This window comes from Cibotium barometz, chromosome 22, assembly GCF_041138505.1.
Source record: "Cibotium barometz isolate CiBa-2024 chromosome 22, ASM4113850v1, whole genome shotgun sequence".
Classification (NCBI taxonomy): domain Eukaryota; kingdom Viridiplantae; phylum Streptophyta; class Polypodiopsida; order Cyatheales; family Cibotiaceae; genus Cibotium; species Cibotium barometz.
This window is the reverse complement of record NC_141067.1, coordinates 29794193-29820366: the sequence shown is the minus strand read 5'-3', so window position 1 is coordinate 29820366 and position 26174 is coordinate 29794193. Positions and strand designations below refer to the sequence as shown.

General features: G+C 42.2%; 1 protein-coding gene across 1 annotated transcript; it reads left to right on the top strand.

The window, feature by feature from the left end:
* The first annotated feature begins 22941 nt into the window (after positions 1-22941).
* Positions 22942-24628, top strand: LOC147626520 (taxane 2'-alpha-hydroxylase-like). Its single transcript, XM_086816938.1, has 3 exons — positions 22942-23593; positions 23692-23816; positions 23986-24628. The coding sequence occupies exons 1-3, from the start codon at positions 23013-23015 to the stop codon at positions 24576-24578; spliced, it is 1299 nt and encodes a 432-aa protein (XP_086673064.1). The 5' UTR covers positions 22942-23012; the 3' UTR covers positions 24579-24628.
* Positions 24629-26174: the final 1546 nt, after the last annotated feature.

Here is a 26174-nt window from a genome sequence, read left to right as displayed (position 1 = left end):
TATATGTGACTCAGCAGGTATTAGCCAGAAAGGTTACAGAGCAATGTACAGGTCAATCACTTTAGGGTTGCGAGCAAAGGGAGTTATGCAATCCTTGCTTCCAACACTTTATAGCTTACAAATGGCAAAGAAGTGTGCTAATGGTGATATTGCATCCATGTTCGAGGGTGGGTACAAGTGGGTGGAGGATATTATGCCAATGCCAACATCCAAACCCTTTGAATACAATGCATATAACAATGTCTACATTGACATGGAAGTGCTACAAAAAGCAATGATTCAGTACTATGGCCTCACACTTGAAGAGACAGGTGGAAATGCCGTGTTTGTCTTGAAGCTGGATGAAGTGGTTAAAGGTCAAAGACTGGAGCGTGTTAGTTTAACCTTGATGAGCCGAGCATTAGAGGAAAGCCTTTAGAGACCGAAGAGTTGGATGCAACTGAAGACAGCAACAATAGGGGTCAAGGGCATAAGCAAGACTACTACGGCATTCAATCAGAGAAGAACATCTCGTGGCAAGCAGCATGGGTCCTCCCAAAAGAGAACCATGATACCTTGAGGTGGTATTTTGAACGGTCTGGCATTCAACATGTCGTCTCTTGTCAGGTCAATGGTCAAAAGCTTGATGTTCCTAGAATAGGCTGCTTTAACATTGAATGGCACTTGGGTGGCGATCTAAAAACCTTAAAGTGTATGTTGGGTTGTAAAACAGGTGCGAATACTATATTCTCATGTGTTTACTGTTGTCATTCCAAGACAGCAGTAGACTCAAGAGAGTAAAAGGGAAACAACCTAGCAAAGGCAAAAGTCAAAAACAGGTGGGTGCAAAAAAAGCAATCGTTTTTGATGCTGAACAGAGGAAAGGATCAAAGGTATGGCATAATGGCATATTAAGTTGTGACCAGAGCAAGCCACCTAGTCGTGACTAGGAGGACAATGCTTGGAACTCAATCTTGGAAATTCCACTATGTCAAGTGCATGTGTGCACATTACATGCAAGACTCAGGATTTTGGATAAGCTATTGATGCTCCACATAAACTATGTCTGGAACATGGAGCCCGAAGATCGACGAGAAGAGTCAATACGTGCACTAGAGGGTGTACTTTTCTCTATGGGATTACATGCTGGAGTAGTGGTCTTGACAAAGGACAGAAAATCAAACCCTACACAAGACAACCCTAATAAAATTTGCATGGGTGGATCAAAGGCAAGACACTTGCTATCAAATCACTTGGGTTCTCATAGCCACACTGACTTTGAAATTTGGAAGAAGATATGTGATGTCACAACATATCGAGGAAATGATGCCAGGCTTGGCCTAAAACGTGCACATGTATGGGAGGTGTGTAATAAAATGGTCGACCTGGATGACCATGGTATTGAGGCACTTAAACAAGCCACTTGTAGATTTACAGAAGAAATGGTCGAGGCATGGGGAGAAACACACATTAGTCACTACATGGTAATGTTGTATTTCTTGTGTCCTTGTAGTATGTTCTTCATACTGTTTGTTGACTTTTTGTAATTTTCTATGCAGCATATATTGTATGCACATGGGCCATACTTTCTCGATAGATATGGCTCTTTAGCACTTTGGAGCAATCAAGGCATGGAGAAATCACATTACCAAGCAAAGGCCGTGTATTTTAAGGGCACTCGCCATGGGGTGGCAAAGTCAAGAGTAATGCACTCCATGAAATGTTCAACTGGTTCTATCGCGTTCTGGTTGGCAAAAAAAGGCAGAAAACTCACGGTAATTTGTCTCTTAGGCGTCAAATAATGAAAACTGTTAATGCAAGAAGAACTGAAGGATACAACAGATCAAATGCTAGGGAGAGACTACGGCAGTGGGTAGCAAGCAAGCGTCGGTGTGGTTCCTCATGGGCTTAAACTCTCTGATTATAATCTTTTTGTGTTTTTAAATTTTCTAAAAGTTTTAAAAAATTATATTTATAGACATATTTAAGTCATTTTTCATTTATAGCCACCGCTCTACTCTCTCTTGCCCTCCCACTATCTCTTGCACTCGTACATACCTAGGCCATGCCAGAAGAATAGGAGCAAGACTTGCGGTTTTTCGATCAACTCGGCCCACTACCTGCTACAGCAAAAAGGACAAGTCTACCTATCGTAACAGAGCAAGAGGCAAAGGAGATGAGAGAAGAAGAGCGCAGGAAGGAGGCCGAAGAAGCGCAACGCAGGAAGGAAGCTGAAGAAGCAGAGCCTAGTAGAGAAGCAGAAGAAGAGCGGCGTCGAAAAGAAGCCGAGGAAGGTCAAGGGCAACCACCGGAGATTGTTATTGAGGCCGACACCCTAGAACAGCTAGAGGTTATCTTACAGAACAGGGAGGTCGAGCTCTTGTCCTATGGCATCACGAAAGATACCATTGACAAAGAGTTTACTCTTGTGAGGGCAGCTTGGGAGACAGAAATGCAAAAGAGACAGCAGCCCAAAGAGGACGCAAGGAGGGCAAGCCAAGCACAGCCACAACATCCAGACGTCCAGTCAAGAAGTGTGGTAAAAGAATGGAGGGCAAGTTTCAGGACCAACAAGAAGAGGAAGAGCGTGCACAAAAGAAAAAGAAGTTCAGGTCTGAACGACCACCGTGGGAGAATCAAAGACCACCACCGCCTCCACCAGTTACAAAGAAGAAGAGAAAATGGAGGCCAGGGACAGTCGCGCTACGAGAGATTAGGAAATATCAGAAAAGCACAGATCTTCTCATCCCCAAGGCACCATTCTCTCGACTGGTGAGAGAAACAATGGAAAAATATTCTGATAGGGTTGACCGCATACAAAGCACAGCTCTTGAAGCTCTTCAAGAAGCTGCTGAAGATATTGTAGTTTCTGTTTTTGAAGACTCAGTGCTAGCTATGGTACATGCCAAGAGAGTTACTTTGAAGCCTGTAGATATGTCCCTAGCCCTACGTCCACGTTTAGAGCGTAGCCTTCTACCTCAATAGGCTAACCCACTTTGTAATTCTCCCTACAAAATTTTGTAATGTTCCCAAATTCCTTTGTAGCATTTTCACACATTAATGAAAGCTTTTTGAGTTGTGTTACATTCTTTGTTGAGTCCATTTTTTTTTCTATGCTCAGTGCCAATGAACATTTCATTTAAAAAATATAAAAGCACTATACACACAGGAAAAAACACACACAAACACACACACACACACACACACACACACACACACATATATATATATATATACACACACAAACATATATACACACATATATATATACATATACAAATATATATACATATACATATATATATATATATATGTACACACACACACACACACATATATATATATATTTATATATATAAAAAAGGTAGATCCTATAAAGTCACCTAGAGACCCTTATAGAGTGCCTTATGAGCCTCAAGGCCAAAAAAATAAAAAAAAATAAAAAAAATGCCATGTGCGCTACGGCGCGTTAATCGCTAGTTTGACCAGGTCAAAATGTCGATTTATGCGCCGTAGCGCACATGGCATTTTTTTATTTTTTTTTTGATATCTTTGGTCTGGTGAGGCTCATAAGACCCTTTAGGTGCCCTAACAGCCCCAAAATCTTATATATTTATATAAGATATTATATATATTTATATATATCTTATAATAGCCTTAAAATCTTATAGTATCTTATGTCTTATATATATATATATATATCCTATATATCTTTTATATATATATATATATATATATATATATATATTATATATATATATATATCTTTCAATAGCCCCAGAATCTTATATATATATATAGGTACACACACACACACACACACACACACACATATATATATGTATATATATACATATATGTACATATATATATACATATATGTGAGTGTGTATACATCTATAAATACAATATTTTTTCATACCGCTCTAACCCAATCTCGATTACTTTGTTTAATCACGATCTCATTTAAAATGAATCCTAAACAATATTTTCTATGAACACATGAACAAAATCTTAAAATTGCGAGGCTTGAAATGGTATATCACAAGTACGCCAGGAAAAAATCACAACTTACAATGCACAACTAAAAAATTTTATTAAACTTGGAAGAGAAGTTTGCATTACATCTTTTTAATAAGCTCTTGGAAGAGCTCAGGAGAGAGAGTTCTAGAGGCTGGTTTCTGGCCTAAGCTTTGGAATATATCACTCGGCTCATTGATTCCTTGAGCCTGAGAAAGGGCACAATGGCCTAAAACTGAGCCGGGATGGTTGCCTGTAAAGCAATACAAGGCAGCTTTCCTAGCTACCAAAATACATTTATTTATGTTCGAGGCTAAGGGGTTCTCCGATAAGACTGCACTAAGTGCTTTACATTTTAGGAGCTCGGCATAGGCGATCTCTGCATAGTCTAAATGAAAAACCCGCACTATGTCGGCTCTGAGGGCAGGTATGTAGTGCCAAAGAGATGCATCTCGACCCTCTGACTTTGGCCGCGTTCCTCCTACGCACATAGCAAACTTGTCCACTTTAAAAGCAGTCTGTCAACATGTCAATATAGAAGTTAGGAAGCGTGAAATGATACAACTAAAAATAATTTGCTTTACAACTAAGAAGTTAGGACATACCTCAGTTGCATCGTCACTTGCAACTAGTTGCTCATTTGTCAAGTTTATGCTTCCTTGGTCTTGAGCATCGCCGGCAACCAAGGGCATGTGTGGTTCAAAGGCAGCTACGCTCTCATAGAATTGCACATCTTGCTTTATTTCAACGAGCGCTTTGGCCACTACAACTTCCAAGGTACTGCTACCAATATCGTATGCAAGCGCTTTTGTGAGGTTGTCATCTTCAAAAGAGATTTTCACTTTTCCTTTGTCTTGACCCCCAGCATTCACGGCAATAATAGAAAGTGCCTCATCCTCGCGAAACCCGAGTGTCTTGGCAATGTCATCCAAAAACAAAAACTCTTTCCCATCAATAATGATTGGATGCAAAGACATGATAACAAGGTCTGGGACCTCCTCAAGTACTTCATTGCCCTCTAGAACTAGGTCCGGAACCTCCTCGGGGACATTCTCTTGTAGAGCCACCAATGCCATTGAGGCCTCCCATTGTTCTGTAACATTCTCTTCCTCAGCATGGGCCTCTTGGACCTGCTCCATTAGCTTTACTTTGCCCTTTTCTTTTTCCTTGCCACTTTCTTTCGCCACACCCTCTTGTAACAGAAGGACCAAAACCATGTCCCAGCTTAGGAAAGAAGTGCCGATGTTGCCCATTTGTAGATCCAAGAGTAAGTCTTCCTCCTCATTTCTGTAGTCCTTTTCTGTGAGGGATTTTAAAAACCTGGATAGGCGAAATCTAAAATTCTTGTCTTCCCTTGATGAGGTCAACTGGAACTCATAGGCCCTCATCACCCTCAAACATGATGGAGTACGTACTGATGTGTTCATCCATATACTGAATGACATCTGTAAAAGCATCCGCGTGTAGATGCATTGTTGCACGCACATCAATTGCTCCCTCAAACATAGGGACGATCTCATCAACCCTATGAAGTAACTCAAGCTTTCCTAGCTGTGCAATAAGTGCGTCAAGTAGAGGTGCCATGACTATGAGTGATTGCAAGAAATAGAGAGTGTGTGATACAGAAAGGTGTGCGAAATTGAGAGCAAGTGTTAGGAGAGAACGATAATTGTCAATTGATGAAAATGAGTAAAGTATCGTTTATAAATGGGCGACCTTGTTATAAAATTTTTAAAAACTTTTAAAATTTGTAAGTACCAAAAAATTTTAAAAAAATGGTATGCGAAAGCAAGAACGTATCCTTCAATCGCAAGGTCATTTCCAATTTACTAGTGGCTCAAGCCACAGATGCTTGTGTGACCAACCTTACACTATCACAAAAAAATAAAACTTGCACAAGACAATTGAAAAACCTTAATAAGACAGTGAGGCAAAAAAATTGAAATTGTATTTACTTCAATTCAAGATTACATATCCAGTGGTTATCTGATAGCTACACAGCCAGAGAAAGTAATTTCTCTACACAGCTAGGGAAAGTAATTTCTCTACAAAGAAAAGATCGTTCCTGCCTTTTGCGCACTACTCTACCATTGATTATCAAAGCAAAATCACCACTCAGTGAGAATCGAAGAACTAAGTAGTCACGTAAGTTGGCAAGGGACCAGTCATCATTCACAGTAACATCTTCTACATCCCCACCTTGCATGGATATATGTAGCACACCCTGTTCTGTAGAGGTTGTGTCGGAGTCTAACGCCTCCCATTCTCCATTTGTAAGCTTCCATCGCCTGTAAGGAAACGCAATGGACAACTATTGCTTGGCAATATGATAGCGCATCACAACCTTCTCAACTATTACTCCGCATCTGATGGTGTCTCCATTGTGTTGAACAACTTTTTTATCCCATGCAGGTGATAAGAAACAAGTCAGAGCTCTCTCCCCCTTTGCAATCCATAAAGTTGGGGTACGATGTGTGTCACTTGTACGGAACAGGTACACAAAGAGGTGTAGAGGTATGAAGCAGGTTATGGTTGCTTTGTGAGATCCATATGTGCACTTCATAGCATTTTGCACCTTGCTTTCGATCTGCAAACAAGCCATGGCCACTGAAACATTGTCTGGAATTGGCCATTCAATAGATGTGAGAGTTGGCGTAGGTTTTGGAACTAATTTTCCAGTACCATTTGCTGTCGTGGGAACCACATATGTATCCTCATAGAAGAAGATGTTTCGTGCAAGAAGTTGTGCATCTGGACACCCTCCAAAGATTAAACTACCAAGCTCCACATGGTATGCTTCAAAGGTTCCTGAAATTGCCTCCATAGGCTCCCACTTAGTTTGAGGGAAAAATATCTACGCACAGGAACCCAAGAACAATCAAAGCAGTGCTCAGTATACCATTATTAGCACACAATTGATTTAAAAACAAGAATATAAAGTGGTGAAATAACTTACAATTTGCAGGAAATCGTTGACGTTGGTCATGGTCTGCTAGTTTCAGCTCTGTTGCCTTGTAAACATGTTGGACCTTGGCTAGCTTTTTTCCATCACGATCTTGTTTGAGCTCCAATATCCGCCCTTTCCAATGGTGACTTTGTATATCAACGTATCGCTTTGACACCTTGTGGGTTCCTCTTGTACTAGGCTGCATCGTAATCCAATTCCACTTCTCATACTGTTTGATGTTCCAGTGCCCATCCTCATCTTGACCACTGCTACAAGAGAGAGATTGAATACTGATCGGAGGCCTTTGAGCTCTAGAAGAAGACATCAGATGTATATATTAGAGAGATTATAAACCTTGATGGCAAAGGAAAATAGAATGGTGAGAAAAAAACTTAGACTAGGGAGATGTACAAAAGAGAAGGAGTTGTAGAGCAAGTTCCAAGGGCTTGGCTGTGCTATTACTGCACTTTGAAAGAGGATATTGGAGGGGGTGAGAGGAGACAATGAGTAAGATAATGAGAGCCAAAGCATTTGCAACTCAAGCTTCCATAGCTTGGCTCCACTGTTACACTCTGTAAAAGGAGGTTGGACAAAGGATGAAGTAAGGAAATGTAAGTGAGGATCAAACTTCCATAGCTTCTGAGAGGAGGTTGCAGATCAAGCTTCCATAGCTAAGCTCTACTGTTACACTCTGTAAAAGGAGGTTGGACAAGGAAGAAGGATGAAGTAAGAGATCAAACTTCCATAGCTTCTGAGAGGAGGTTGCAGATCAAGCTTCCATAGCTTCTGAGAGGAGGTTGCAGATCAAGCTTCCATAGCTAAGCTCTGCTGTTACACTCTGTAAAAGGAGGTTGGACAAGGAAGAAGGATGAAGTAAGAGATCAAACTTCCATAGCTTCTGAGAGGAGGTTGCAGATCAAGCTTCCATAGCTAAGCTCTGCTGTTACACTTTGTAAAAGGAGGTTGGACAAGGAAGAAGGATGAAGGAAGGAAATGTAAGTGAGGATCAAACTTCCATAGCTTCTAAGAGGAGGTTGCAGATCAAGCTTCCATAGCTATAGATCTAGGTTTTTGAGTGAAGAGAGAGGTAGATCAAGAGGTAGATAGCTGAAAGAAGTAGTCTAGAGAGTGAAAAACGCCCTGCTATGAGAAAGGGGGAAGAGAGAGCGTTTTGGAGGGAACGTGGGAGAGAGGGATAGTGGAAAGTGAAGGGGAATGTGCATTGAATGCATGGGAACTCGTTTTTGGGCCTCTATCACTTTAGAGACCTTACTTAATGATGGCTGTAGGCTGCAGCTATCCTATTTTTGAGTTTTGGTTGATTTTGAAAATTTAAAAAGAGCCTATTTAGCCTATTATTCTAAGTTTGACCACTACCTTCTAGGCTCTTACAAACCATTGGTTTCAGTCCACATGTAATCTCCCTATTTGTCTATTTCTTAATCACCTCCATTAGGCAATGGCAAATTAAAGGGCCCAAAAAGACTCCATTGGGTTCCTAATGAACCAAAAATGTAGTACTACTTCCTTTCTTGCTTATTCTTGCCTCTTGCTTACCTCCTTAGCTCTCACACAAATCAGGCTCTGATACCATAAAGACAATGTGGGGGAGCTTCAAACCCTGGCAAGCAAACACATACACACAAGAGAGAGCAAGATACAAGAGAGAGAGATGGATAACTGAATTTTCTTCTATCTTCTTCTTCTCTACTTAACCAACATAACATAAAGATAAGAGTACACACTATATGGGTTAGTACTACTCAACTACTACAACATACAAAGGTCGGTCCATAATGTGAACTCGACTAAATGAGCTGGCGCTATAACTATGCCAGTCTCTAGTAATCCAAAATGACTGTTACACAGCGTGTCATCCCTCTGGCCGCATATCACCCATAATCTCACCAACCATGCCAGTGGTGTAGATGCGAAAGCTATCACCCAGGCGGGTCATCAATGTCCACTGTCTGTAGCACTAGTTGAGCTCGATATCTCAACAGGTATAGATGCCCATCAACCCATAGATCCACATTAGTGTGACCCCCTTGTCTATGTACATTCCTCTCCTATTTTGTGGAGATGAACCTTGCCCAAAGTTGCATACTCTTCCAACACCTACACATGTAAATGCACCTTGCGTCAATGCAATGGCACATTAGTGTTAGTGATTTCATGCAATGCCATGCTTAGAAGGAGTTGATAGTGGAAATGAAGAGGGAGGCCCTAAGATCACAGTAGAGAGAGAGAGAGAGAGAGAGAGAGAGAGACAGAGAGACAGAGAGAGAGAGAGAGAGGGGAGTTGAGATTAGAGAGAGGAGTGAGTGCATGCCATAACCTTCCAAGGAGCTGAGATTAGAGAGAAGGAGGATGCAGTCACACAGGGGGAGAGAGAGAGAGAGAGAGAGAGAGAGAGAGAGAGAGAGAGTTGGTTCAATTTTGGGGAGAAAAAGAGATTGAAAAATGATTTTTTGACATATATATGGGTTTGGGATAACTTTTAAAGCAAAAAAGTTCAAAAATGAGAGAAATTTGTTTTTACTATTTTTGGCCCCCCTTAGTTGCAAGATTGATGATGTGGAAAGTGACAAGAGATCTCTGATTTGGTTGATTTGGTGGGGAAGTGGAGGCATTAAATGAAGGAGAAAAAGGTGGAGGCATTCAATGATGAGATAGAGTGGGCTTTAGGGGGAAATCAAAGTTCAAAATTAACTGTTTTACATATATATGGGTTTGGGGTCATTTTCAAAGTATAAAACTTGCAAAATGGGAAAAACAAAATTATCCATTTTGCCCCCCCCCCCCCCCCCCCTAGTTATGAGATTGCTAGAAAAAGAGAAGAGGAGAGAGAATGACAACATTAGACCCTATTTTTGTAGGGGAGCCCTCTTGATTGACCTTGTCTCCTTAAGAAAGCACAAAATTAGGAATCCTTATTACAAGGCCCAAAAGATGTCCAAAGGTCTCCTAATGGCCTAAGAGTGAAGGTGGGCTAGGCACTCTTCACCTTCCTTCCCATACTATTTTCTTCATCAAAAGGAAATTTGGTCAAAAATGCTAAGGGAACTTGTAGATTGTTCAACTGTCTATCTTGATGGAGTGTGGCAAGGTCTAAACTGGAAAGATAAAGTGTTCTCTCATGCCCCTCTCAAAGTAAGAGGGTCCCCACTGTACAGGATGTTGTGTACTAAATGGAAAGAGGTGTTGGAACTCACGGTCTGTGATGGTTGTGGTAGAGCCTCAGGAAACTCTTAATGTGTTAGGGATCTGATGGACTCATAAGTTCAACCCCCCTTTAGCTCTAGAAGACCCTAGAAGCGCTAAAAGATTGAACAATAAGGGCTTGAGGAGATTTTGAAAAGATGCAGGGGGGAAGAGAGCTTGAGCTCTTGCAAGCACACACACACACACTCACAAAACCCTAATAGAGAACACACAAGGTGAGAGGCTGAAAATCTTCTTCTTCTCTACTCAACACTCAACACACCATATACAAGAATAAGAGTACACATAATATGAAAGGTACTCAACCAATACATACACGGGTTCTCTGTGTGAACCCGACTAAATGAGCTGGCGCTATAACTATGCCAGTCTCTAGAATGGCTGTCACACAGCCTGTCATCCCACTGGCCGCATATCTCCCATGATCTCACCAACCATGCCAGTGGTGTAAGTGTGGGGCCTATCCCCCAGGCGGGTCATCAGTGGCCACCGCCTCACTAGACGAGCTCGATATCTCAACACTCCCCCTCGAGCTCAACTCCATCTCATGTACACCAAGCGAAGCCCTGAATCTGCGGAGCTTCTCTGTACCCAATGCTTTGGTGAAGATGTCAGCTACCTGATCCTCTGTGCTGACATAAACAAGGTCAAGGTCTCCTGCCAAGACCTTCTCTCTGACGAAGTGGTAGTGGACCTCTATGTGCTTCGTACGAGCATGAAAGACTGGGTTCCTAGCCAACTGTATACTGCTAATGTTGTCACAGAGAATGACAACTTGTCTATCCACCGATAGACCCAAATTTGCAAGTAGCTTTCTCAACCAAGCTACCTCACATGCTGCCATAGCAGCTCCTCTGTACTCGGCCTCCGTACTCGATAGAGCAACCGTAGGCTGCTTCTTGCTGCTCCAAGTCACAGCAGCACTCCCCAAAGAAAACATGAATCCACTGGTAGATCTTCTGTCTGAGATACTACCAGCCCAATCAGCATCTGTGTACCCATGTACACATATCTCTGTCCCAGTCTCATAGAATAGTCCACAATGCAAAGTAGACCTCACATACCTCAGTATGCGTCTCACTGCATCCAAATGCGGTTTCCGTGGAACCTGCATAAACTGACTCACCAACCCAACAGCATAGCTCAAATCTGGTCTGATGATCGTCATGTAGATCAAACTTCCTACTATGCTCCTGTACATAGTAGGATCCTCCAAGATCTCTCCTGAATGTGCACTCAACTTGCCATTCTGATCCAATGGCACAGAAATAGGCTTACAGCCTGTCATACCATACTTGGACAACATGTCCAAGCCATACTGTCTCTGCAGTAATCCAATACCATGTGGTGACCTAATCACCTCAATGCCCAAGAAATATCTGAGCTCCCCCAGATCCTTCATCTCAAACTTCTGTCTAAGCAAGATCTTTACATCAAAGATCTCTGCGTCATGGTCCCCCATAATGATCAAGTCATCTACATAGATGACAACAAGCACAACTCCTCTATCACCATGTCGCACATACAATGAGAAATCTGCATTGGCTACATGAAAGCCAATAGTGACAAGATATTCAGAAATCTTGTCAGACCATGCTCTTGGTGCTTGCTTTAAGCCATACAAGGCTTTCTTCAACCTGCAAACATGCTCGGGGTGACCCACATCCTCATAACCAGGTGGCTGCAACATATACACCTCTTCTTGCAAATCCCCATGCAAGAATGCATTCTTTACATCCATCTGATGTAAAGACCATTGCTTTGATGCAGCCACTGCTATCACAACTCTCACCGTTGCCATCTTGGCAACTGGGCTGAAAGTTTCTTCATAATCAATGCCATATGTCTGCGCATACCCTTTGGCTACCAATCTAGCCTTGTACCTGTTTATGCTTCCATCACTGTTATGTTTAACTTTGTACACCCACTTGCATCCAATGGCTTTCTTGCCTTCAGGCAATTGCACTAAATCCCAAGTCTCATTTCCATATAGTGCATCCATCTCCTCATCCATAGCTTTCTCCCAACACACATTTCCAACAGCCTCATCAATGCATGTGGGCTCAACAACCTGCACAACTTTTGCCATATATGCATAGTGATGTGCCACATAACCATCATAAGTAAACCTCTGCACAGGGTTCTTCACTCTACCAGATCTTCGTAGCTTTTCATTCATGGCTTCCATAGCCTTCTTTACACCAGGTGTTCTCATAGCTGGGATCCCAAGCTCCTCATCAAGGCTCATATCTGAGCCACTAGACTCTCCATCAACATGAGAATGCCCTGCAGAAATGTCAGGCATACCAAGGGGCTCAACCACTTTCTCTTTTCCTTTACGTGATGTACTAATCACATTTGCAGGGCTGGTATTATGACGCAGCCTGCCACTCCATGGTCTATCAACAGACCCACTAGATGAGGACTCTCCTGGTCCACTCAAAGAATGTGATTGCTGACCTGCATTCTGTGCAACCACACTTCCACTCACATCAGCCCCAACAGCTTCTTTTTCAGCAGCATACCAGCTGCTCATCTCATCAAAAACAACATCCCTGCTTACCCTCAACTCACGTGTAGCAGGGTTATAACACCTGTATCCCTTTTGCTCAAGGGAATATCCAATAAACACACATTTTTCAGCTTTCGGATCCAGCTTAGTTCTCAGCTCATCTGGCACATGCACATATGCAATGCATCCAAAAACTTTCAGATGAGACAAATCTGGTTTTCTACCAGTAAATCTCTCCTCTGGAGTTACATCATGTATGGCTGCAGTGGGAGTCCTGTTCATGATGTATACTGCTGTAGAAACAGCCTCAGCCCAATAGCAATGCGGCATATTCTTCTCTTCCATCAATGCTCAGCAATGTGCCTGTTTTTCCGCTCAGCAACTCCATTTTGCTGCGGAGTGTATCTGCATGTAAACTGACTCCGAATACCATTCTTCTTCAAAAATTCAGAGAACTCATTGGAGAAGTATTCTCCCCCTCCATCTGACCTTAGGCACTTGACATATTTCCCTGTTTGCTTTTCAACCAAAACTCTGAAATTCTGAAAGTGAGTGAACACCTCACTCTTCTCTTTCATGAAATATACCCACACTTTCCTTGTGTGGTCATCAATGAAAGTCACATAGTACCTACAGCCTCCCATAGATATAGTCTTCGTAGGACCCCATACATCTGAATGCACAACATCTAGTGCATTTCTGCTCACATATTTGTTACGTGGAAACACATGCTTTGTTTGCTTCCCAAATTGGCATGCTTCACAGATTTTATGCATACCTTCCACTTTAAATTTTGGCAGTCCTGTCACAATTCCTTTTGTCTGCATAGACTTCAATCTCTGCACATTCACATGTCCAATTCTTTTATGCCATATGTCTGTGTCTGCAACAATTCCTGAACCATTTGCAAACATCGCAGCACTCATCTCAGGCATGTCTACATCCAACGTAAACATTCTGCCCACTCTGTTACCTTTTGCAACCAACCTGCACTTGTCTTTAAAATCTTCAACATAACATCCATCAGGGTTAAACCGAACCTGCAAACCCTGCTCAATCATCTGGCCAACTGAAACTAGATTCTTTGTTATGTTTGGTACATGAAGTACATCTGCAAGGTACTTCACTTTGCCATCCTACATAGACAATGGCACATCTCCAATGTGGGCAATTGGATGAGCAGTGTCATCCCCTGTTTCCACAAAACCTGGTCTTTCCGGGTTTTTATCTCCTTGAACCACTCCCCATGACTCGTCATGTGGTTCGAAGTGCTTGAATCCACATACCATACATTATCTTTTTGTGCTGCATCAACATTTTCAGACATGGCATTCACGACATGCTGCATATCAAACAACCTTTCATTATCCTCATTATTTCTGCTTGAGGATGCATAGTTGTTTTGCTGTACTTTTCCATTTTGCATGTCAGCCTGCTTCTTATAACATTCTGACTGCACATGTCTAGGCTTACCACAATAATAACATTCACGTGCATCATTATACTGCCTTTGCCAATTTCCACGGCCTCTTTGACTCCCCCTGCCTCTGAATTTGCCTCTTCCACCTGTGTGTTGTTGTTGTTGTTGATTCTGGGACTGTTGTTGTTGCTGCTGCTGCTGGCCATAATTCTGATTACCTGTTCGGCCACCTCCTTGACCACGTCCATGGCCTCCTCTACCTCGTCCTCTTCCTGAACTCGTGTAGAAGGCCTGTTGCTCTGAACTGTTTTTACTTTGTGAAGACTGTTGGTCTTCACCCAAGTTCTTCTCTTCGATAATCAGCATAGACACCAAATCTGTAAAGTTGGGAATGTTTTCCCGAGTCTGGATAGACGTCTTGAACACCTTGTATTGTGGCCCGAGACCACGTAGACAGACTTCCACCTTGTCATCATCATCTACTGACACACCAATAGATGCAAGGGATTCCACAATACCCTTTATCTTCAGCGCATAGTCATTCACAGACATGCTCTTTTTCTCCACAGTATGAAGTTCATTCTTCAACTGTATCTTACATGCCTTGGTATTTGTTTCATAAAGCTTTACCAAGGTGTCCCATGCCTCCTTGGGGGACTTGGCATCCTGAATGTGCCCAATCATGGTGTCCTGTATACTAATGGAAAGCCAATACATAACCTTCCTGGCTCCTTGGTTCCAGTCTTTAAATTCTTTCACATCTGCACAGCAGTTGGATTTATATCCGATATCTCCGGTGCCTCTTCATGCTCACCTTCTATGTAGTCCCAATAGCCTTTTCCCATCAGGAAATTCGTTAACCTGAACCTCCAAGCATGGAAGTTATTCTTATCCAGCTTCTCAGCCACAATCTGTGTTATGCCATCATTAGACATCTTGCCAAACACACAATTTTACCAGAAACTGCACTCTGGTTTTTCTGCACAAGTTGCTGTATTTTCTGCACAGTGGTACTGTAGTACTCTCAAATGTCACCAACAGTGACTTCAATGTGCATACATACACCCAATGGCAACTGTAGACCTCTTTGCAGCACCCACAGTGTCTGCACAGTCAATCTGTCTTCCTGCAGTTCTTAAAACAGAGTTCTGCAGAGAATCGATGACTTACCCGCAGTGCTCGAAAATCGCCTGCTTTCTGAAAAACGGAGGTCCAGACGCGCCCGAAACGCGTTTTCGGCCCGAAAATTCAGTCCATGAGTCCGAAGGACTGTATAGTTGCCCTATAACTCTACTCCCGCGAAGAAAGCTCCTCAATCAGAGATCGTTGCTGGTGCCTCCCATAGAGCTCCCGACAAGGGTGTAGTCACCAACACAAATAGGGAAGAGTAGTTGAAGCTCTTACCCTCGTACCGCTTCCTGTGGTTATCTTGCTTGTAGCTCAGCCCTTAGCACGAACCAGGCTCTGATACCATGAAAAGATGCAGGGGGGAAGAGAGCTTGAGCTCTTGCAAGCACACACACACACTCACAAAACCCTAATAGAGAACACACAAGGTGAGAGGCTGAAAATCTTCTTCTTCTCTACTCAACACTCAACACACCATATACAAGAATAAGAGTACACATAATATGAAAGGTACTCAACCAATACATACACGGGTTCTCTATAGTGTGAACCCGACTAAATGAGCTGGCGCTATGACTATGCCAGTCTCTAAAATGGCTGTCACACAGCCTGTCATCCCACTGGCCGCATATCTCCCATGATCTCACCAACCATGCCAGTGGTGTAAGTGTGGGGCCTATCCCCCAGGCGGGTCATCAGTGGCCACCGCCTCACTAGACGAGCTCGATATCTCAACAGATTTAATGAGTGAACTGCTGGGATGCACTATTAGTGGATTGGAAGGAGTCTGAGCAACTAGAGATGGATCTTGCCTTATCTAATCGGGAAGCACAACTTGCCAAGCATGTGTTGGGAGAAGGTGCATAAGGGTTGGACATCCACAACAATGGATGAATCTTGTTGGATTAGGGATTGGTCCTGATTTAATGGATCTAAGCTAGACATAGGCACAACCAAAGTCCTGTACAATGCTTTGAGAATAGGTGAGGACAATGTCATCTATTGTAACAAAATGTGGAAAGTAAGTTGGAGCTCCAGCTATTGGAGAAGGAAGTGGAAGGCAATATGGGATATGGAAATACTTACTAAATCTGAGGCTTTTTTGTGGAGAGTGTGTATGGGAGCTTTGCCCATTGGAGTTAAACTAGTTCAGAGGAATTTAACAAGTGGATGTTTCCCTTGATGTAAGACTGCCTTGGAAGATAGGAAGAAGCATGAATTTTGGGACTGACTTGTTATTAGAGGAGCCTGGGTTAAGATTGGGAAATGGGTCCAGAGCTGATCAGGGGTACAAGGTCAATGGGGGCACTAGTTGATTGGCAGATGGGCAACAAATGGTGGATATGTTGATTTGAGCTTTAATATTATCAGATTCTGTTGCCTATGGGAGATCGAGAATTCTAGAAATTGCATTATTTTCTAAAAAGCTTGTGATACAGGAATTGATGTGAGTAGATTGATGCATAAATGTATATGTATGTGCTGGTCTATATGCTTGGTTAATAAGTTGAGTGGGGCTGAACTGTTTCAGTTCATTCAGTCTCTACAATCTTCTATCATCTAATCCTTCTCCTCTAGGGGTCATTTGTAGACATACTGGGTTGTGCCTAATGATGTAGTGTGCTGGATTGCAGGGTTTTAGAAAACAGGTGGATGCCAAACCAGTCAGATTTGGACCTAAAACAAAGAGATGGTACAAGAAGGTCAAGTAAGCAAGCTACATCTTTCTAGCCTTTATTGAGAATCCAGTAGGGACTAGACCAAGAGTCAAAATTTGGTTTCGAAAAGGGGATGTTAAGGGTGATGTACTGGAGATGCAGTCTCCTAGGGGCTGCTCAACTGAAGCCTTGGTTGAAGCTTGCATTTGACTTGGGTACCAGTTTTCTTGGGATGAATCATCTTTTGTCTCTGAATATTGACTCAGACACAAAGTATGTTAATTGACTCAGACACAAAGTATGTTAATGCCCATTTGACTTGGGTACCAGTTTTCTTGGGATGAATCATCTTTTGTCTCTGAATATTGACTCAGACACAAAGTATGTTAATGCCCATGTGTCCTTGCATCATCATCCATGGCATAGAAAATTTCTACCCTTTTTCTAGGAGCACTTTTTCACACTGCGTTCATCTCTTCTTCTTAATTATTGACTCGAAAACAAAGCATGGAAAGGCCCATGTGTCCTTACATCATCCATGACGACATAGGAAATCTCTACCCTTTCTCTTTTCTGCATTCATGTCTTCCTGTAAATTACGAATAACGTTTATCTCAATAAACAATGCACACACTCACATGTTCTTACATCCTTTAAAACTTAGCACCCCATACTGGGGGGGGTATACGATGCTTTAGTAAGCCTTCAACCTTCAGTAAACTTTTAGGCATCATGTGAAGCCCAAAAAGGCTTTGAGGCCCAAAACGACCAAAACTGGCAAAGCCAGAGCGGTAGGTAGTAGTCTGCGCCTGAGGTACTCGTTTTCATGAAGCGATTTGTGCTCTGCAGGCGCATGAGCTGGTGAGACTGGTCGTGTGCGTGATCTCATGAGTCTCGGCTGAGCGTGCCTCACACGATACTCGTGATGGGAGAGCTGGTCCATGACCATTGCAGTGTTCCACCCAAAAACCATATATATGATTTGCACCCAAAAAAAAAGCCCTCCATTTACCCTTGCAAATTTGTTTTCCCCATTTTCAAGATTTTAAAACTTCAAATCTTAATGTTCTCAAGAAAAAACCGACTTCTTAGATACAACAGCTCTTCACAAACTTAAAAAAACTTTATATTAACAAATTAAAAATTATACAATGATGTAAGAAAAAATCATAGTACCCATCTTTATAGTTGATAAAGCATTAAAACATTACATAGTCAATTTGATACAATCATAGAAGTGATTATAGACAACCATAGAAGTGGTTTGGCAATCACTTCAATAGAAAGACAAATACAGAACATTTTTGAAGTACTTTGAATCAATCAAATATCCCAAGACACATGTGAATAAATATGTCTTGAGGTCTTTGCTCTTCATTGCAAAATTCCATTTGAAAATCAAGAGCTGCAGCCAAGCCACTTCCGATAGCACATCTCTCAATCCTTACCCCATAATACATGTCACCTTTAATTGCCTTACGCATTGTCCACAGCCAACCATGCTAGCAACCAAATTCAAGAATGGATGGAAATCCATAACCATCATGACCTTGCAAATTCATACCTGTATAGCATGGACCAGCTATTGAAAACTCCTGCTTATTCACTTCAATTTTCACGTTTCCGCCATGGCAGCCCAAGGAATTCAAAAGATGCTCTAATTTACCAAGGGTTGCAACTTTCCTCTCTTGTGTAGGCATTGTGAATGCATAATCGATATGGCACTTAAGCAATTGATCGAAGATTCTCATGAATGTATGAAGTGTGCAAAAGTGAATATTCTTTAGTGAAAAATTAATGATGGGGCTCCAATTTGAATTCCTGTTTAGTTCTCCTAGTATATCAAGAGACATCACACCTTCCACCCATCTTGCATTTGGTTGTTCCTTATCTTTATCATATCAGTTGACTCGGTTGGATCTAATGTATCTTCTTATTGCTTCTTCCTTTTCTTGGGACCTTTCAAGGCATCTATCCCAACAGAACAAACCTTCTACATACCTTTTCCATTTGCCTTTTTCTACCTAGGAATATCAATTTGAGCGTTGCAGTATGGACAAGGCCATCTTGATGTCGCGCCGCCTTGAGCATAATCCATCAAGATATCAAGCTTGGTATGCTTGTCACATCCACAAAACTTTTCTGAAATACTAGTGACGAATTAGCCAAGTGATCTAACACATCTGCCAAGAAATGCAACATGTATATAAACTTAAAGTTGGCAACATACAATCTTTCATTCTCCTCTTTTAGGCATAGGAGAAGTGGCTCAAGTACTTCACATACTTTTACAAGAACTTTATGCCAACTTAACCACCTTAGTTTATGGATTTTCTCCATTTGAAGGTGTGGACAGTCCAATTCTTCTTGCAATTGACCTAACCTTGCTGAACGTTTAGAGCTCTTCTTAAACAACGCAGCAATCTCATTTAAGGTTGTATCCATAAAATTAGCATGCTGTGACTTTTTGAATGCATCAGACACGCATAAATTTGTTCTATGATCAACACAATGGATGGCAGTCATGAAAGGACTCCTCTTTTTCATCAAGGCAGTAAGACCATTTGTTACACCTAACGTTACCGATGCTCCATCTGAACCAAAACTCACTAGTTTTGAGCGATCGAGACCATATTCATGTAACAATCCAACCAAGGTAGTTTCTAATCCCTTTGCTGAATGATCCATGACCTCAAGCGATCGAGACCATATTCATGTAACAATCCAACCAAGGTAGTTTCTAATCCCTTTGCTGAATGATCCATGACCTCAAGCAAACCCAAAAAAGAAGTTTGCACGTCATTATAGCTTGCATACACTATAAGCTGCTCCATAACAAAAATATCTGTCGATTCATCAACCACCATCAGTCCAAAGAAAGGAGAAGCCTTCACTTTTTGGATGACAGATTGGCATATCAATTCACTGATGAATGAGGCAAACAAGACTGCAGCCTCCATGAATATAACCATTATTTTACTAACACAAAATCATAAAAATACCATTTTCTTATTCTCTAGCTTAACAAGCCTATTTATTTATGTATAAGAATTTTTAAATGATAAAAGAGGAATTCCCATGACATTTGGAATTCAATCATTTAAATACAAAAAGAGGAGTTTTAAGCATGTTCAAAAAATGGATATTTTTATTTAATTAAAAGAAGAATTTTTATGGTATTTTACGTAGAGAAAGGTTTAAATTAAATTTTGGTGACAAAAGAGGAAGTTTCACCATAAATCCACCGAAAAAATTAGGGTTGATAATTAAATTGATAGAAAGAATATTCTTAGATATTTTATGTGGATAAATCACCAAACTGATATTTATCCAAAATTAGATTAATGGAAGAAGAGTATCTCTCTCTCTCTCTCTCTCTCTCTCTCTCTCTCTCTCTCTCTCTGTGTGTCAGGTATGCCTGCATGTAGAGAGGTGTAAATGTAGGGCTGCTCATGGCCATGGACAACATTTGTTCCATGGCTTTAAGAGCCTCCCTTGCAAGGGAAAAAAACACTCAGATAGCTAGCAACTCTCTCTCACGCATGCACGCAGCTTCGAAGCACTTCTCGACAAGCACCAGAAAAGGAACCCTAACAAAAACCGAGCATACCTGAGTGCATGGAATCAATATAAGTGCATGGCAGCAAAAGGACTGATAACACCTAACAAAAATGTTAATATCATTTAGCATCGTATAACCAGCCATATTCTCTCCGATTAAAACACTAAAAATTGCTTATAGAAACCCCATATTTATCATAAAAGAATTCAACATGCCTAATACTAAACCTATAACAAATGTTGGAAAGGGCCTGGGCAGGCTAGTAGACATCCTCTCTCTCTCTTAGGCATGCCTACATGTATAGAGGTGTAAATGTAGGGCTACTCCTGGCCGTGGACAACATTTGTTCCATGGCTTTAAGAGCCTCCCTTGCAAGGGAAAAAGAAAAGGGCATAACACAGAAAAAAACATTTAGATAGACAGCATCTTTCTCACTCTCTCGGCCATGCATGCACCCTTGAAGTGCTTAAGGAAATCTCTAATACAAACCGAGCAGGCTTCTCCACAGGATGCCATATCTTTAAACAACAAAACAGAGGTATACTATGAATAAGCATGTAACAATAGCAAACGATTGAACGTAACAATAGCAAACAATTAAATGAATAGGCATGTAACAATAGCAAACGGTTGAATGTAACAATAGCACGATTGAACGTAACAATAGCAAACGATTAAATGAATAGGCATGTAACAATAGCAAACATTTGAATGTAACAATAGCAAACGATTGAGAGGAACAATAGCTAAGCACACGATTGCATCACTATAGGGCCAAGTTGCGGCTCCCTCATGAGAGGAAGGGGCCGATTCAACCTTGGCCCTTCCACAGGATGCCACTGTGCTAAACAATAAAGCCCATAAACCCTAATAACCAAAACGTTCACAAAGAAGTAAATGTAGGGCTACTCCTGGCCGTGGACAACATTTGTTCCATGGCTTTAAGAGCCTCCCTTGCAAGGGAAAAAGAAAAGGGCATAACACAGAAAAAAACATTTAGATAGACAGCATCTTTCTCACGCTCTCGGCCATGCATGCACCCTTGAAGTGCTTAAGGAAATCTCTAATACAAACCGAGCAGGCTTCTCCACAGGATGCCATATCTTTAAACAACAAAACAGAGGCATACTATGAATAAGCATGTAACAATAGCAAACGATTGAACGTAACAATAGCAAACAATTAAATGAATAGGCATGTAACATTAGCAAACGGTTGAATGTAACAATAGCAAACGATTGAACGTAACAATAGCAAACGATTAAATGAATAGTCATGTAACAATAGCAAACGGTTGAATGTAACAATAGCAAACGATTGAGAGGAACAATAGCTAAACACACGATTGCATCACTATAGGCGGCTCCCTCATGAGAGGAAGGGGCCGATTCAACCTTGGCCCTTCCACAGGATGCCACTGTGCTAAACAATAAAGCCCATAAACCCTAATAACCAAAACGTTCACAAAGGAGGCCGCTACACTATAAGCCTCAAGGGAATAAATGTACAAGTCTGGAGACTGGAGTGAGACTCGCACGGCCGCACACTTGGAGGGATAATCCCAGCGTGGTTTTTAATAGTAAAATCACCAAATATTCAATTTAATCACCTACGTACTCTACCCATTTGTCCATATCTTATTGGACAACTTCTACCACATTTAAGGACCTCATTTTCACCTTAGAAAACCTTCCAATTAAAATGTGATACCATTTAAAACCTTCTAATTTTGTTTTATTAATAACTAAAACCTTTAAGTTATCTAGTATTAAGTAGATTCACTTCAGGTCACAACTTATGCAATTTTTCAAAAATTATAAATTTTACGATTATAAGTGAACCCCAAATGTTTGCAGTTTCATTGTCACTGTTTGTGAGTTTTCCGTGAACAGTGGACCATTGCTTATTGAATTATCAAGTAGCCATTGGTCGGGACCCTCAAAAGAATGCACTTTATTAGGAATTATCAAGTAACCATTGGCCAATGGGACCTTCAAAAACATGGACCATTGCTTATTGAATTATCAAGTAACCGGGACCTTCAAAATTCAAAAGAATGCACTTTATTTTTAATTATCAAGTAACCATTGGCTGGGACCTTCAAAAGCTGTTAAGAACCTGAACGTTAGGACGGTGGTAGATTTGACGAGCCATTGGTTGGGACCTTCAAAAGCTGTTAAGAACCTGAACGTTAGGATGGTGGTGAGCCAGTTTTAGTGGGCGGTATATTTGCCATTAAAGGGCAATCAGGAAACTGAGCTCTCTCTGCCTTTCTAAAGCGATACTTACTTCATCGCGGCGCAGTAGATGCGTGGAGAATATGGGCAATGTGGGATTCTCAGAGGGGAGCTGTGATTTGTCGATTAGATGCTTGCTTTGTGCGCTAGCAGCAGCGGTTGGTGGCAGTGGCGGTTGGCTGGTGGTTTTCGGGGGGCAAAAGGTCGACGGCGCCGCCGGGGCCGAGGGGTTGGCCCATCTTGGGCAGCTGGCTACTGTTTCCGGGCGGAGTGATAGTGCCCAAAACGCTGAGGAAGGTCAGCGAGAGGTATGGGGACGTCTGTATGGTGAGGCTGGGCTGGTGCAACATGGTAATAGTGTCGTCCCCGGAGATCGCTATGGAGGTCCTTCAGACTCGTGGGCGCGAGTTTGGATCTCGCTCTCCCAACTTCGTTGTAGGCATGACAAGCGGTTACGGCCAGGACATGGTGTTCTCCGACTACGGCGACCATTGGCGCAAGATGAGGCGCGTGGCCACCCTCCCTTTCTTCAGCACCCAGGCCTTTCGCCGCAGTGTTGGAGCGTGGGAGGATGAGATCGACGTCGCGGTGGCCGACATCGCCGCCGGGGCTACCTCCGGCGGCGCTGTTTCTATCGTCCGCCGCCGACTGCAGCTCGCCATTTACAACATGCTCTACCGGATGGCGTTCGACCGGAGGTTCGAGGGCTTGGAGGATCCGGCATACGTGGCCATAGAGAAGGCCAACACCGAAAACGGCATTCTCGCACAGAGCTTCAAGTTCAACGTCGCAGAGTTCTTCCCCGTGCTGCGACCCTTCTTCCGATCATATATCAGCAAGGTCAAGGAAGCTAATCAGCGGAGGCATCGCATCTTCAAGGAGGTCTTCATCGATCAGCACACTCAGTAAGGATACTGCGCCATGGCTACTTACAGCTTGCTGCTTGTGTGTTTGTGAAATGGCGCCTGTAGCAACATTAACTTCTAAATTTTTGTCTGATCAGGTCACGCGCCGCTACCACCGGCCACAGTACTAAAGCCGGTGTGGATTTCCTCCTTGATGCTGAAATGAAAGGCGAGATCAGCATGAAAAACGTGCTGTACCTTCTCCAGAACATCAATGTTGGAGGTGAGCTCACTCTAGTCATCTCTGCTCTTCCTGTACACAAGACCCCGTAGTCATTATTAAGCTGGACGATACCCCTCTCAATTATTGAGTATGTTGGAATGCACTCTCTTTGGTTACCGTCTCCTGAGGATCTTTAACACTAGAACTAAGTTTTGTGACTGCATTTCAGCATTAGGCACAACAACAGCGGTAACCAAATGGGCTGTGGTAGAGCTGGTAAACCACCCGGAGGTACAGAAGAAGATATTTGAAGAGGTGGTAAGCACCCTTGGAGAAGGAGCACGCATAAAGGAAGATGATATAGGAAAGCTACCTTATGTGCAAGCAGTTGTGAAGGAGGTTCTGCGTAAGCACATGTCCATTCCTATGTTAGTTCCTCACTCAAATCATGATTATGCCAAATTGGGCGATTATGATATTCCTCCAGGTAGTAGAGTTGTTGTAAATGCATGGGGAATAGCCAATGACACAAGGTTTTGGGATAATCCAGAGGAGTTTAATCCGGATCGTTTCATTAATGAGAAAATTGAGCCATTCGGAAGTGATTACAGGTTCCTTCCCTTTGGTTCCGGGAGAAGAAGCTGTCCTGGAAGTCGCATGGCCTTCACTGTCTTGGCTCTCATCATAGCCAAGCTTGTGCAAGCTCTCGAGTTGCTTCCAACGCCTGGCGTAGATAAAGTGAAGGCTGTTGAATACACGGGGCAGCTTGCACGCATCATGATTAACCCTATGAGTGTTGTTGTAAAGCCTCGTCAAACTTAACGTAAAGCCTCTCCACCGTTAATAAAAACTTATAACCAGAAGTTTTAGACTTTTTGACACCTTTGATTGCCACCTCGTAAAGTTGTGAATGTCTACTTTCGTACTTGAAGCAATAAATTTAGTGTTTGATACCTATGAAAACATTTTCACCCGTGAAATCTATTTTCTCACTAGCTTATTAACAAGCAAAATACTTTTTGTGCCTTGTAATTTTTCATTTCAAAAAAATTGTATATGATTTTTCTTTTTCTCTTTTCTTTTGGACCGATATTATATATATATATATATATATATATATATTATAAAAAGAAAAAAACTTTACGTTACATCCTTCCAACCCCACCATAGTCACCCAACAATGACAAATTTAGCAACCTCTATTAAGCGAGCTACAAATCAACTCCCATCTATCATCTTCAGAAACAAAGGATGACTCTTCCCAAGATATGTGCTACCCTAACAAAATGCAAGTTTCAACCATAGCTTCAGTGGAGCAGCCCCTAGGGGCCCGCTACTCCATCACATCCCCTTTTTTGAACCAAATTTTGACTGTTGGTCTAGTCGCTATTGGATTTTTATCAAAGCAATAAAGACGTAATTTTCTTGCTTGACCTTCTTGTACCATCTCCTTGTTTTAAGCTGGTTCGGTATCCAACTTTTGCTTTCTAAGACCTTGCAATCTAGAACACCACATCATTAGGCACGATTCTTGCCAATGCACAATCGGGTGTAGCCATTCGCGAAACTATTTTTGGGGCACTTTTGGAGCCGCAACGCGACGCGCGGGCGGGTGAGATTTTGGATTTAGAGCGGGCTGGCGCTCTCGTCAGTTTTTTTCCGACATACTAGCATATTAATGACTCTGCTCTAAACATTGCGGACCTCGACACGCGTCACCACGTGTATTTACTCCGTGCGCATTTTACGGTCCTTGTGATTAGTCGATGTCGTCACGCAAATGCAATCTGCCAAAATTCCCTGTTCTCAACACCATAGAGCTCGACACGTGTCACTATGCGGCCCGCGCGCCTCGCTGGTCTCGTTCTTTGTTGCTGGAAAAGACCACCGCGGTGGTCTTTCCCATCGCGCAGAGCTGGACACATGTCACTACATGGCTCTCTCCACTGCGGTAGTCTTTCCCACCGTGCAAAGCTGGACACGTGTCACTACATGGCTCTCTCCACCAGCGCATTGGTTAACTCTCTCCACCACTACGCTGGTTTTTGCATGCAATCTAATGAAAATGACCATCACGCTGGTGTTTGCAGGTAATACCACTGCGTTGGGTCTATTTTAAAGAATGAACCACACTGCTATTCCAACCACATTGGTGATATTTTCAAGTACTGTTTCAACCACCGCGTTGTTTCGCATATCTCCATCAAAATTGAATCAATCAAAGATGGAGCCCTCTTTCAGCCATCTGCAATCATAACACCTTCAATCAATCAATTGTGATACTGCACTCCTAAATTAATCAAATTCAATTCTTTAAAAAATGTGCATGGTCCCAAGATTCACCTGCACGGTGGCATTACATAGGGTCAAATAAATCCTAGCTTCTTCAATCGCCAGTGCGATGGCCAACACTATACT